The sequence below is a fragment of the Crocodylus porosus genome, unplaced genomic scaffold, assembly GCF_001723895.1.
Source record: "Crocodylus porosus isolate Cpor-Errol unplaced genomic scaffold, CroPor_comp1, whole genome shotgun sequence".
Classification (NCBI taxonomy): domain Eukaryota; kingdom Metazoa; phylum Chordata; order Crocodylia; family Crocodylidae; genus Crocodylus; species Crocodylus porosus.
This window is the reverse complement of record NW_017728929.1, coordinates 5,772,648-5,786,909: the sequence shown is the minus strand read 5'-3', so window position 1 is coordinate 5,786,909 and position 14,262 is coordinate 5,772,648. Positions and strand designations below refer to the sequence as shown.

The 14,262-nt window shown below is 46.6% G+C and overlaps 2 protein-coding genes across 2 annotated transcripts in view; both read left to right on the top strand.

The window, feature by feature from the left end:
- The window catches only part of EHHADH (enoyl-CoA hydratase and 3-hydroxyacyl CoA dehydrogenase), a 39,208-nt gene extending 35,685 nt beyond the window's left edge, over nt 1–3,523 (top strand). The window contains exon 7 of the mRNA XM_019542953.1: nt 1,015–3,523. Coding sequence (XP_019398498.1) covers nt 1,015–2,285 — 1,271 coding nt within the window. The 3' untranslated portion in view covers nt 2,286–3,523. The remainder of the gene's footprint in view (nt 1–1,014) is intronic.
- Nucleotides 3,524–9,672: 6,149 nt separating this feature from the next.
- CUNH3orf70 (chromosome unknown C3orf70 homolog) overlaps nt 9,673–14,262 on the top strand; it is a 54,129-nt gene continuing 49,539 nt past the window's right edge. The window contains exon 1 of the mRNA XM_019543048.1: nt 9,673–9,696. Within this exon, the coding sequence (XP_019398593.1) occupies nt 9,673–9,696 (24 nt within the window). The remainder of the gene's footprint in view (nt 9,697–14,262) is intronic.

The following is a 14,262-nucleotide window of genomic DNA, read 5'->3' as shown; positions in this document are numbered from 1 at the left end:
GCACAAGCTGCCAGGCCATTGTCTTAACCCTGCTGAGGGAGCAGTGGCTCTACAATGTGGGGAGAAGGGGAAGATGGTAGATCTGTCTCCAAGTTCAGTCCACTCTTGGCTTCTCCATTGAGAATGGCAGCAGGAGCACCACCTCAAGTCCAGTGGGTTGCAGTTCTGTGAATTGGCTAAGTATTTACCTGAAACTGGACTGGTACAAACAAGTCCTTTCTGAAAAAACAATCAGGTAGCCCTTAAAATTAATTATTCCAATCAATAATGCCAAACTGCAGCACTTACCTGGTGAGCAGACCAAGACCTACAACCCAAGAAGCTGTCTCTCCCATGACCAGCTTCAAGCTGCCCAGTCCCTTCCTGGGTATTGCCTGGCTCTGAGTAGGCGGATGGAAGGGCACTGCTAAACGAAACAGCCAAGGAGTTTGAAGCTCTGTCTAATGCAGGACCAGGAAGATCATGTTCTAGGTTTCACTGGGCCCCTGGTGTTTCTCTGGCTTGCACATAATACTTCCCATCAAGGATCTCATGCATGTTACAAAGATAAGGCTTAATACCCCAGTATGCAGATGGAAACTGAGCCAGCCTCAGGCCTCTTGCCCAGGGTCAGACAGGAAACCAGTGGCAGAGCTGAGACTAGAATCCCATGTTCCTTGACTTCTACTTCCATGCTCCAGCTACTAAACTGTGGTACCCCCCACATGTATAATGTGTGACTGGGAGAGGACATGAATGATGCTGAGGAACATGTGCTTTGGGTGCTTTAGGATAGATACCACTGTTGTTCTCCACTCTTGGACAGACAGCTGCTCACTTTTACATCTTTCTCTCTCAAACAGAATCTGCATTGCTTGTCCCTTGTGTTCCATTAATATTTTTCATCTATGCCTCTCTCATTAAATATTCACAGATAATTGCTTTCCAAAGCAGAAGTACCAAAGGAGCCACTGTTTGCAGCTGTTTAATAACTCCTAACACTTACAGACTCCACTTTGTTGTGTTTTTCACTAGGGCTGGGAACAATGGGCCGAGGCATCGTGACTTCTCTGGTAAAGGCCAAGATGTTGGTAGTAGCCCTAGAGCAGGACCAGAAACAACTGGACATTGGAAGAGAAGCCGTGACGTCTCTTTTGCAATGGGAGGCTTCAAAAATGCAGCAGAGTGGCCAAAGCCAGGACATTTGTGACCCTGCTCGTCTCCAGTTCACTCTTGACTTTGGTGCATTGCGGGATGTAGACTTAGTTATTGAGGCAGTGTTTGAGGACATGGCACTGAAGAAGGAGATCTTCCGGAAGCTGTCAACAATCTGTAAGCCAGAGGCCTTCCTGTGCACTAATACCTCAGCACTGGATATTGATGAAATTGCTGCAGTCACTAGCCATCCTCACCAAGTCATTGGCACTCACTTCTTCTCACCTGCTCATGTCATGAAGCTATTGGAAGTAATCCGCGGTCATCACACATCCCCCACCACCATTGCCACAGCCATGAGTCTGGCTAAGACCTTAAACAAAGTTGGGGTCTTAGTAGGGAACTGCTTTGGGTTTGTTGGGAACAGAATGATGGCTCCTTATGTAGAACAGGCAATTTTCCTTCTAGAGGAAGGTTGTAAGCCAGAAGAAGTAGACCAGGCTGTAGAGGGATTTGGCTTTCATATGGGCCCTTTTCGAATGTTAGATCTTGCTGGGCTTGATGTTGGCTGGAGATCTCGAAAGGGGCAAGGCCTGACTGGACCAAAACTGGCTCCAGGAACTCCTGCTCGCCAGCGTGAGAGCAGGAGATATAGCCCCCTGCCTGATTTCTTGTGTGAGCAGGGAAGGTACGGCCAGAAGGCAGGAAAGGGCTGGTACCTGTATGAGAAACCTGGGGGTAGGACAGCTAATCCAGATCCCTGGCTGTACAACTTCTTGTCTGAGTATAGAGAAACCCATGGTATTAAAGCCCGCTTTGTAGACCAGGAGGAGATCCTGGAACGCTGTCTGTATGCCCTCATCAATGAAGGCTTTCAGATCTTAGCGGATAGGATAGCATCTGCCCCAGAGGACATTGATGTAATCTATATCTATGGTTATGGGTGGCCAACGCACAGGGGTGGACCTATGTTCCATGCCTCTACTGTTGGGCTTCCCCATGTCCTGTCAAGGCTGCAGAAATATTCCGAGGCCCATCCTGACATTCCCAAACTGCAGCCCAGCCCCTTTCTGAAGAAGCTGGTGGCCCTGGGAAGCCCTCCCCTGAGAGAGTGGGTGTCCCATGTGAGACAGCCCAGCAGTAAGCTGTGACCACATAATAGCCTACTCGACTTACAGTTGCCTCTCTACAGGCAACAAGCACTTCTCAGCACTGTAACTGGCATTATCTCTTTCCAATCAAAAGCAAGACACAGCGGGATCACCAATAATGTCACTGCCCCTTCTGTAGCTTAGGCCAATGAAATAATTTCAGCCCCTAGGATTGTTTAAGATTGAAGAGAGTAGATGCACCAATCAATGGTAATGATGCACTGTCCTTGATCATGCTGCTAGGAGTTCCCATAGCCCACTTGTGCTGCCACTCTGGGCCTGTCTCACTTCACCTGACTGACTCCATGCATATGGCCACAGGCACATCTTTCACTGCCAGCCCCCTGGCCTCTCCCTCTTGCCAAGGGAGGGAGCAGCCCTTGATAGCCAGCAAGGCAGTTCCAAGCAGGTTAGGGGAGATGGAGCCAGTCAGCATTCCCTGTAGGCATCCAACCCAGCTCTGCCTTGCATCCATGGCAGGTCCTCTCTCCTTGCCAGAGTTTGGAAGTGGCTCCAGGTGAGAGCCACCTGGGAAGGGGATGGACCTCCCCCTCCTACAGGGAACAGGCAAGGGACAGTAAATTCTAATGAAGGAAAAGGGCAGGAGGAGATATAAACCAAGTGTGAGAGTGAGGGCCAGCACCTGGCACCTACCTACCCCACCCCAAAAATAACAGGAATAAACACTTGCAGTTGCAAAGAAGAAAAGTACCTGATTGTAACTCACTTGTGAATGCCTGCCATTTGGCTTCTGGCTTTCTGCTCCCAGAGCCTGTCCCCTGCCCTCCTGTCCTTTCCCCCAGACTGAAGTGCCTTCTGTCCTTTACACATCTGATTCTTTTATCTGCCCTTCCTCAGCAATATTTTACCTGCCTCCAAAAGACCTAGCCAGAGGGTTCTGTGTGCTCTGATATATGGGATAAAATGCCTTATATGACCCATAGCAGTGGTTCAGGCAGGCAAAGGACTCACTGGAAAATAAATAGGCTCCAGAGCTCTGTGGGCAGGAGCAGTGCTATGGGCAGGGAAGGTGGCAGGTCACACGTAGCCAAAAGAGCACAAAGAGAAATATTCCCATTTGCTTCTTTTTGAGCTTAGTGCTGCACAGGGTCAGGACTTCCTGTTGATCCAAGGGGGTCTGGGATGCTCAGCTGCTTGTTTCAGGGAAATCCGTCTTGTAAATCGAACCTTCTGTTTCATTGATATTGTAATAAAATGATTCTTGCTTTCTGTCCTCACAGTTATTGTATTACTGCAGCTGTCAGCATTTTTGCCTCCACATGTTCCAGTCACTTCTTTGTCCTGTGGTAGCAGCTCTATTTCCTGTTGGAAGAGCAATTAGTGATACAGAACCTGTGTTGTGTTTTCATAATGTAACACGTTCATTTACACTTTATACCCACATGTCTTGAACAGAGGTGGCCACAAACAGCATGCAAACAATCCCCTCAACTGAAATACATGTTGAGGTCTTCTTAGAATGAGTTCTACCCTAAAAATTGACTCTCAGTAGGAAGATAGGAAACTCTGTTTACAACAGCTTTTCAAAAGAATTTGTGTCTCAAAACTAAGAGCAGTATTCCAAAATGAAGCACTGTTTTCAAAAAAAAAAATTAACACTGCAATAGTGGTATAACACGCATGAAAACAAGTGTTAAGGGTTGGAGTATATGTTAGATCTCTGCACCATTGTAGAAACCAAGACTGATCCTTTGTTCACTGAGCTGGAAGTCTTAGGGTATTAATTTTAGTCCAGATTTTTCATATAATGTCATAGCTGTCATAGGATTGGTTCAAAACTAAATGGAGATTCTGCAAGAAAAAAATTCCTTCTGTTTGGGTATAGCAGAACACTGTGATCTAATCCATGCTGAAATTCAGCAAAGACTACATTCTCAGAACTCTAAAGTAGCAGGGAATTAATTGTTAGCTAAGAATGGGGTGGGTTTTCTTCTTATGCTTAGCTAGACAGCATGTCTTTGTAACAGCCTTGGAAGAAAGGAATTAAGGACAGCAAGGAAAAGGGTTCTAGGATAGCACTGAGAAAGCTCCCTGACACAAGGGAAAAGAATGGGGAACTCTGACTTGGCAGATGCCCAGAGCCTTTGGCATGGGCAGAGAAGTCGTCCTGAACAGGCAGTTTGCCCTGTAGCCTGGGCTGTGCCTGAGAATGGCTTTAGGGTTGGATCTGAGAAGCATGTAACCCCCTGCCTCAGCCATGTGCAGCCTACCTTGTCTGCATGGGCAGACAAGGATACGTGGTGCAGAGTGCACTGCCTGGCACTGTTTTGCTGGGAGATGTTGCCTTTGACCTGTAGGCAGTTACAGAACTTGTAGCTGATGGCTGTGCTAGCCACTGTCCACTGAGGCTCAGTGGAAACGTTTCATAGTTTCTAGGGTCAGAAGGGACCTGAACAGATCAAGTCTGACCCCCTGCCCTGGGCAGGAATGAGTGCTGGGATCATTCCGCAGCCAGATATCTATCCAACCTCCTCTTGAAGACCCCCAAGGTAGGGGAGAGCACCACCTCCCTTGGGAGCCCATTCCAGAGCTTGGCAGCCCTAACCATATAGTAATGCCTCCTGATATCAAGCCTGAACCCACTCTTAATCAATTTGTGGCCGTTATTCCTTGTTATCCCAGGTGGTGCCCAGGGGAACAGAGCCTCACCTATTTTCCGCTGGTGCCCTGGTGAATTTATAGATGGCCATCAGATTTCTTCTCAGTCTTCTCTTGTAGAGGCTGAATAGATTCAGGCCCTTTAGTCTATCTTCATGGGGCCTGGCCTGCTGCCCCCTGACCATGTGAGTGGCCCTCCTCTGGACCCTCTCAAGGTTAGCCATATCCCTCCTGAAGTGCGGCGCCCAGAACTGGACACAGTACTCCAACTGCAGCCTGACCAGTGCTGCACAGAGGGGAAGGATCACCTCCCTGGACCTGCTTGTGATGCATCTGTAGATGCACGACAAGGTGCGGTTAGCCTTATTGACCGCTTCCTTGCATTGGTGGTTTATGTCCATCCTGGAGTCAACAATGACTCCAAGATCCCTTTCAGCCACCGTGTTGACAAGAAGAGTGTTCCCCAGCCTATAGGTGTGTTGGTTTTTCCTTCTCCCTAGATGCAGCATCTTGCACCTGTCTGTGTTGAATTCCATCCTATTCTCATCTGCCCACCTCTGTAACCTGTCTAGATCTAGCTGGATGCCGTCCCTCCCCTCCAGTGTGCCCACTTCTCCCCCCATCTTCATGTCATCAGTGAATTTGGACAGCGTGCTTTCCATGCCCGCCTCCAAGTCACTGATAAATATGTTGAATAACACAAGACTGAACCCTGGGGAACTCCACTGCCCACATCCTTCCAGGTCGAAAACAACCTGTCCACCACCACTTAATGGGTGCGGCCATAGAGCCAATTTGCCACCCATCTGACTGTGTAACCATCAATGCTGCAGTCGCCTAGGTTTTTATGAGAATAAAACCTAGGTGATTGCGGCAGAAACGTGAGAAACGGTGTCAAAGGCCTTCTTGAAGTCCAGGTAGACAACATCCACCTCAACACCCGCATCCAAGGACTTTGTGTCCTGGTCGTAAAAGGAAACAAGGTTAGTCAGGCAGGATCTGCCCGCAATGAACATGTGTTCATTGGTTACAACCCGTGTTGTAATTAATCGCCAGTGAGGGGAGAAAGGGATAGACAGTGGTATGGAAGGTAGGGGCATGAGGGGCACACAGCCACTGGCATGGGTGAGGGGGAATGGGTGAACCTGGAAGGTGGAATCACACATAGTGCCCAGATTGTGGTAGTGGTGGGGTTGTGGTTAGACCCTGAAATAGGGGGTTGGGAGGAATGGAAGGGAGAAAGAGGCCTTGTGTGCCCCATGCATTTAGCCTGCAGAATAAATGCAGTAGGTGTCCCTCCCGTGTCAGACAGCCAAGTGCCGTGGAAGGAGGAAACACACCTTCCTGAAGGGTCCAAGTGTTGGCCGTGTTCAAGAGATGAAAGTTAAGAGTTTCACCAACCAAAGAGTTTATGACAGACGTTATTTAACAGCTCAGGGAGAACAGGCTAGATCTCCCCCCTCTCAGAGCAATCTTGGTATTGGGGAGACTCCTCTGTGGGATGGTGACCACAGGGAAGGCCATCATGACTCCTGTAGCCCACGTGGGAGACATCCTTGCTGCAAAGCTGAAGGCTGAGGATTCAAACCTCTGCTAATAACCTGTTTAGCCCTGAGATTGACAAGCAGAGAAATAAGCACCCAGGCCCACTGGGCATCCCTGACAGGTTTTTCAAAAATAGACGGTATTAAACAGGCTTGTCAAGCCCAGTTTGATTGGTTGAAATGACAGGTGATATTGTCAGTGTAACTGAAACGAATCCCCCCCACACACATTCTTGCTGGCTTAGTCCTACCCACTGCTCCTCTCTTCATGAGCCAGGGAAAAGAGCTGGCTTTGAGTTGCAATAGCATGGTTTCACAGAATAGGATTTTTTTTACCGAATTTCTTTTTTAAACCTGATCTATTTAGCACTCATAGCAAAAGGGTATCTGCTAAATAAAGGCTTTGCAGCGAGAGGCCATGCCCACCTGTCAGCAACTGCACAACAAAATACATGTTCTGAATTCTGGTCACTTGTCAGAAGCCAGCAGGTTCAGAGGCAGGTTTGGATGAGTGGAAGCAGTGCCATTCATTAGAACGCAAGAAGCTCCCAAGATGTGCAAAACAAACTGTTCCTATCCCACGGGGAAGCTTACACCCTGATTTTCCATCATTGCTCTTTGGTTAGTGGGCCGTTGTGCTCAGAGGCAGGGATCTTGTGTTTAGCAGTGGTGAATTTCTAAGGTGCCATCCAGCAAAAGCACTCTTCCGGTGAAGCAGATGCTGCCATTAACTGCTTGGCCTCCAGGCTTCTCTCAAATCAGCAACAGAAGCAGCACGCCACAGGAAAGAAAGTCCTTTGCTTTCACAAGTCCCCCCAGGCAGTGCAGGACCTTGGGATGCCTCTAAAACAGCTGCCCCTGATGGTGCCCTAAGAAACACTCTCTCTTGCACACAACTGATTAGGACAGGCCATTCAAGATATGTCAAAAAAATCAGAGTGCATTTCTCTAGATGCATTATTCCCATTTTAAACTTAAAACAGTCTGTCCTGCAGTCTGAGCTGTGCCTGAGAATGCTTTCAGGAGTGGAGCCAAGAAGCACAAGCCGTGCAACTCCCTGCCTTCTCAACCATGTGCAACATATTGGACCTGCAGAGGCAGACAAGGATACATGGTGTAGAGGGTGCTGCCTGCCTCTTTTCTGCTGGGTGATGTTCCCCTGGATCTGTAGGCAACCACAGAGCCTTGCTAAATCTGGTGGCTGCACTAGCCACTCTCCATTCTGGCTAAATGGAAATACAGTTAAGTGCCAGTATGGAGTAAAATGGCTAAAACAATAGAAGCAGCAACCCAAGGCACTGTGCTGCATAGGACCATCTGAGAAAAAGCTAACAGAGAAACAAAAAGTGGGGTTTCCCTAGTACAAGAGTGGAAGTGAGGGGGCTGGGGAATTACAGCAACATGTTCAAGAAGCAGAAGATAGTGTTAGGAAGTGAGAGCAGCAGTGCTGGACAAGGGCAGCTCTGGCAGGAAGGAGAGAGAGAGGCTGCTTGGGGCACAGAGCTGGCTGGAGAGGCTGCCTTGAGCTACGTGACAGCTTGCAGCTCTTTTTTCGGACAGTCTTTGTAAATCAAAAGGATGTGCAAAAGAAAAGGCCGACTCAAACCCCCTTCCCCCATTCTCCAACATGCTCTGAATACTACGGAGACACTTAGGCTAAGAAGCAATGGTATTTCCTACAGCTTTGAAATGGCAGATGGAAGCCAGGCCTGCTAGCAACACTTACGAGCCTGGAACACAGAGGTGGAAGTCATTGTATTTGACATCTTTCCCATGGCTGGATCACGCTCCCTCAGACTCATTAATAACTAATTGTTTTTCATGGCATCTGTCTTTAACTCGTCTTGTGACACCCATGGTACAATGCTCGCTGTTTGACTGCACTCATGGCAGGCCTTGTGATGGGCCTGACCCTACAGGCTGCCAAATAGCTTTGCCTCCACCTGCCTTATCTGTAGCCTTGTCTTTCTTCTAGTTCCCCCTGGCCAACTGCTGCCATGCTCTAGTGGCCTACCTGCGGCGCCAGCTAGGCCCCCATAGTGTTAATCACTGTGCTCTCCAAAGATTGTATAGGCAGGTTGCTGAAATTTGAGAGTAGCTTGGGACCTGTACTTACACTGGGTGATAGCTGCTCGATGAGCACTCACACTGAAGAATGCAGGGCTATTTCTGGGTAAAGGCAACTCAGTTCAACCCTAACTACAGGGAACAAGATAGTAGCTGCACAAAGCTACAGTGCTCACAAAAGGATGTGCTGAGGCATGTGGGCCCTGCCCCTTGCTCCCCTGCACAGGTTACTTGCATTTCTGACTTGTGCTTCAGAGGAGATAACATCTGCAGTGATGCCACCCTCTCTGGCATGCCCAGCACTGGCGAGAAGAGGATGGATCCACAGAGAAGATATCACCAGTGCTCCCTTGCTTTTTTCCCCATGTGAGACAACAGATTGCCTGAGTGCACCGCTATCCCCTTCAGGAGAGGTAGCCAACCTGTAGCATAGGCTGCCTCTATGTGGCAGGCAGCAGATCACGGCAGGAAGGACAGCATAGTGACAGATAGGGCAGAGAGCAGACTAGGCAGAGAGCCCAGGGTGGGAAGCTGAATGCAGAGCACCAGATTAGACAGAGGAGGGGGATTGGAGTGGCACTCAGGAGGGATGCGGAGAGAATTTGTGGCATGCCTGCTAAAAAGGTTGGTCCCCAGTAGCCTACATCATCCATGCCTTCCTGGACCCTCCAGTGTCTCATCCTCTCTCTCCTTCCTATCATTCATGCTGACCCTCAGCCGTTTGACATCCCACACATGTGGGTTTCCCCTCTCTATAACGTTGGTCAGGGAATCTCTCCCAGGGATCCCTGCACCAAGCCATCTACCAAATGAAACCCTAGACCTGTTGAGGATGTCTTGGGAAAGACCCCCAATATTGAAAGCTCTCCTGCTTACCATGGGGAATCCACCACAGTCCACAGTAATCTGTCAGCTATCTACAGGAATGCCTAAAGTTTTTCAGTCACAGCTTTCTAAGATGTGGTTCCCCATTTCATAACTACAGCCTCCATTCTCCGTTCCTTGATCAACTATCTTGGTTTAGCTGTATTAAAATATGCTGATTAATTGTTCCTATGATGTCAAGCATCCATACTGCTCTGTTCTTTGCCATTTCCCCCAATCTGCATGTTGCCTATACACTTATCAGCAGCAATCTTGTATTATCTTCCTGATCGATGACAGAAGTGAGCTCAGCCAGAGTGAGTTAGCAGATATGCCAATTAAAAATGTTCTGGTCAGAGACACCAGATGGGGCTGTTATATGATATTACAAGATTTATTTTTCCCTTAGAATACAAGCAATCTTTAGTCTTTGAAGAAATGCCATGTCATCTTACTGAGGTCATTTCTTTTAGAGGAAGCTGTTGCAAACAATGGGGTAGTTTGCTGTTTGCCTTAAACTTGCAACACATCAGATACTCAGTGATAACTGCCTGAGTCCATGTTCCTATGCCCCAGTAAATGCAAGGTAACTCACTCTTCAATCAAAGGAGGATACATGCATGCATGCAGGCAGTTACTGCCAAGTAGCTGACTTCCTAGCTTACCTCACAATAACTCATCGTACACCCAAACCTTAGTCCACTGGTAGCCAGCCCTTTTGCCAGGCATGCCACAAATTAACAGCCCTCCCCATCCCCATGCTGCTCTGATCCCTGGACCGCAGCAGTGTACCTGGAAGTGTCTGCACCTTGGGGTGCTAGAATGGAGGTGGGGGCAGAGCAATGGCAAGATCCTGCTGCAAGAGGAGGTGTCACCACCCAAAGCTAGGTTAACCCTTCCCTGGCACTACAACTGCTGGAGTTTTATATGACAAGCAAGGGTCCAAAGCCCTGAGTTCAGTAGTGACTGCAGGGCCAGGAAAGGGTTTACCTGACTCCTCTAGCAGAGTCCTGCTCCCACTCTACTCCTCTTCCTGCCTCCATTCAGAAGTCTCCTTTTACTGAGCATCCAGAATACACAGGCCATGCACCGCAGCTCCCTGTTTCATGTGCAGCATGTGTGCTGTGGGTTGGCCACCCCTAACTTAGCTTGTCTAACCAGAGTAAATTCTTAGAGCACCATTCCTCCCATGGAGCTAGGCATCTTTGATGTCTCACACAGAACAACCAAGGGCTTTCCTGAATGCAGTTTGACCACTGTGTAAATAACTTGAATATAAAGAAATCACACTAACAAAAATCTCAGACTCTGCAGCACTGATTTCTCCAGTAATGGGGAGAAGCTTTGCTTTTATTGCTTGGCAGAAGAACAGTAAAAACAATCCTGATGTGTAAATTTGGGAAGTTTGAAAGGCACCCCCATCTAACAACACAAATATGGAACTACAAAAAGCTGTTTGTACCAGCACTTTGAGGTAAAACCAAACTTTAATGTCATCTTAAAAGCAACGTGTTGACTGGAATAATAATACATCTTCAGGCTGCTAAAAACCAAGTAAAATTCGATATCCCGTTTCTTTTTACAAAATGAAAGACAAAGTTTTAAAACTGCACTCAATACTCAAGGAAGTAATATTTCAGTATGATTAGACAGGCTGAGGATTGGTCTCATGAAAAACACAAATTAGAAGATAAGAGAAAAGAAAAACAGCGCATAAAAATATACAGTTAACACAATTCTGTCCCATATTTTGCTGAGAAACTGCTTACAAGATAGCAGTAGTTTATCAATGTTTCAAGGTTGGCTTGTGTCCAAAGGGGAAAATATCCTATTAAATAGAAGTATACAGGAGTGCGGGCAGAAATATTAAAATATATCCTAGAGCAGTGATTCTCAGCTAGGGTGCCGTGACATCCTGAGGTGCCTTGAGATCCTTTCAAGGGTGCTGCGGGGTGCCACATAATGTTAATCTTGTTAGGCTGACAAACACAATTCATGAGATAAACCCAGAGATTTCAAAGAGCAGCCCAGAGCTGTAGTTTTTCTGAGTTCTTTGCAGAAGAAAAAATGGTTCTTTCATTTTTCTGTAGATAAAAATAGAATGAAAACAAAGAGCTGACATTTTCCAAGGGGTGCCTTGAGTCTATCCAGGGGTGCCTGAGGTCTAAAGAGGCTGAGAAGCACTGTCCTAGACAGAAGAGAACTTACATCAAATGCCTAGATGCCATTATCTACCCATCCAGATATATGGGTAGATCATGAGGATGGACAGGGCAGTCATATAGAACAGACGAGATGGCTTGTAGACTAGGTTTATGCAAATATAATATGGCAAATGCAAAGTTATACACCTCCGGACTCATCTTATTGTCTGCTTTCCTCACTTTTCCATCTCCTAGAGGAAGAGCAGCCAACCAGACCCCCCAGGGGAAGAAGGCATTAGGAGCCCAAGCCAGCGAGATTTTCGAGTAAGGGAGGCAGGAGAAGGAAGAGTAACAGCATCCTCACAGGTGGGAAGGGGGTGGGAGAAAGAACCAAGCAAGATGGCTCTACTCCCTCCTCCTCTCTTGTCTGCAATGTTTCAGTCCCCTTCTCTTGCATTCCTACAGCACCTGGTTCTTAAGTTCAGCCATCAGGTCACTGGAGTTGTCTTGCAACCAACTGAACCCTGCATAGGATGGATGCTAAGGATCAAGCTGGTACAGAAATGGCCTGTGGGGAAGAGTGCATGGGCTGTTATTCTGACAAAAAATGTGTCTTCACAGAAATTTTTTGTAATCTACAGCCACAAACACTATATCTTATTAATCAGAATGGCCTCTTAAGGGATCATTGCCGGGCAAAATCAAATTTTCTTGTGTGCCTTGACTGCACAGTTTCCATACCTTAACATATTTGCGTTTCTTTTAAGTTTAGCCTTAACTCCAAACTTCCTGAATTTACTGTTTCATTTTGACACTGTTACTACAGCCATATAATATTTTTTACCCTTCAGTTTCCCATGCTTGCTTTCAGTCTCTCAGGCTAGAATTTCTGTTTGGGAAATTCATAATCAAATGCATATTTGTTATAAACACTTGGCACAATCTATAGAAAGGATATATTTTGGGGGGGAAAAAACCCCAGTCATCAAATCATTCTGAATATCATATAGCTTCATAAAAAGGAGTTTTTGCAGACAATGAATTAGTAGAATCAAAGGGATAAATTAATTAAAATAAACTGTTTGACCAGATCTATCGATGATCCACTTCAGTAGACCCATGGCTTTGAAATATGACAATGACCTGATTATATTTCTGGCAGTATAAGATTGTCTCCAAAGAAATTTTACTACCACCAGGAACATGCTGGAGGCCACAGGCTCTGGCGGTCATCTTGGAATAGAAAGAAACCTCATTTTTCAAAAAAGCCCAGAGCGGATTATATTTTAGTTAGGAAGCAGAGCTATTAAATACACACTAAAATACCTACCCCTGATAATAAATCCCTCAGATAATTTCAAGCCAGCTAAGGAAACATCAAAGAAAAGGCAAGTAGGGTTTTTTAAACTATTAAAGAAATAAAAACTGGATAAATTAAATCCAATTAATCTACTATTACAATTATTGAATAATATAATTCTACTACTCAAGTGCAACATCTGGGGTTATATTTTAAGAGCTAGCTGTGCTTTTCAGAGGAAAACTGTGAGCGACTCTAAAGCACAGAATTCATTTGGCAACAGAACTAGGATTGTTCCCACCCCACATTTAATTCCCAGTATCAGATTAATGAAGGCAGCATACTCTCTCCCCATAATAAAGCACAGCCAGAAATGACCACTGAATAAAATGTAAACTGCTCCTACACCACTCCCAGGCATCAGTGTCATTAAAGCACTGAAGAATGAAGCAAACTGAACAATACTCCAACCATCAGACAAAAAAACCCCATACAGATCTGGGGGAAATCACAGAGGAGGAGCCAGGCAGACTGTTCAACTCTCAAGCTGGCAGACTGCCTCACCGCAGTGCGAGAAGGGAAGTTAGGTACACTGTCACTACATACTGTCATTGTTGTAGCCAGTGTTGTTAACTAAGTACAACAAATCACAGTGCAAACCCAGAGATGCCTAACTGAGCAACCATGTGAAAGAGGAAAGTGTACTGGAGGGACGCATGCCCTTTTGTGCCCACCCCACTGTCTGAAAAAACAGTGTTTTCCCAAAGGGACACATGCCCTTGTGGTGCCCACTGTCTGAAAAAACAGTGTTTTCCCAGAGGGACACATGCCCTTGTAGTGCCCACTATGTGAAGGAACAGTGTTTTCCCAGAATATCAAAAATTAATGCAAACGAAAGCCCCAGCCTTTAAAAAGAAAAGGCAGATCTGCTCATTTCACCAGGAAGAAGGAGGCCGGAGCAGAATAGCACCCTACTAATTATCGCCATCTCAATGTTACCCAGCCACAAAAACTGGACACCGCAAAGGTGGCTGCAGGGTTCTACCCTGGGGCAGACACCGTATCTACGTCTTGCAGAGACAGGCCTCTCATTTCTGCTTTCTTGACGTGTTACCAACACCTGATATAATTAATTATTCTGTTAGATCATTCTGCCTATAAATCTGTTGAAAGGAAAGATGTATTTATATATCTATATGGAGGGGGAAGGGTGCTGTGGGAAGAGAGGTGCTGCGACCACTTGTAATTTTTTAAGCAGATCCAGGATGTGGGTGCACTGGATGCTGTTTGGTTGTTCAAGGAGCAATGTGTGTGGGAGCTGCTGTTCAGTTGATCAAGAAGCTCTGTGTGTATCTGCGTATCGCCCTGCTATTCTGCTGTTTCCAAGTGCCTGTGTGCACACATAGTGGGTGTTATTGGGCTGTTCAAGGAGTGGTTTG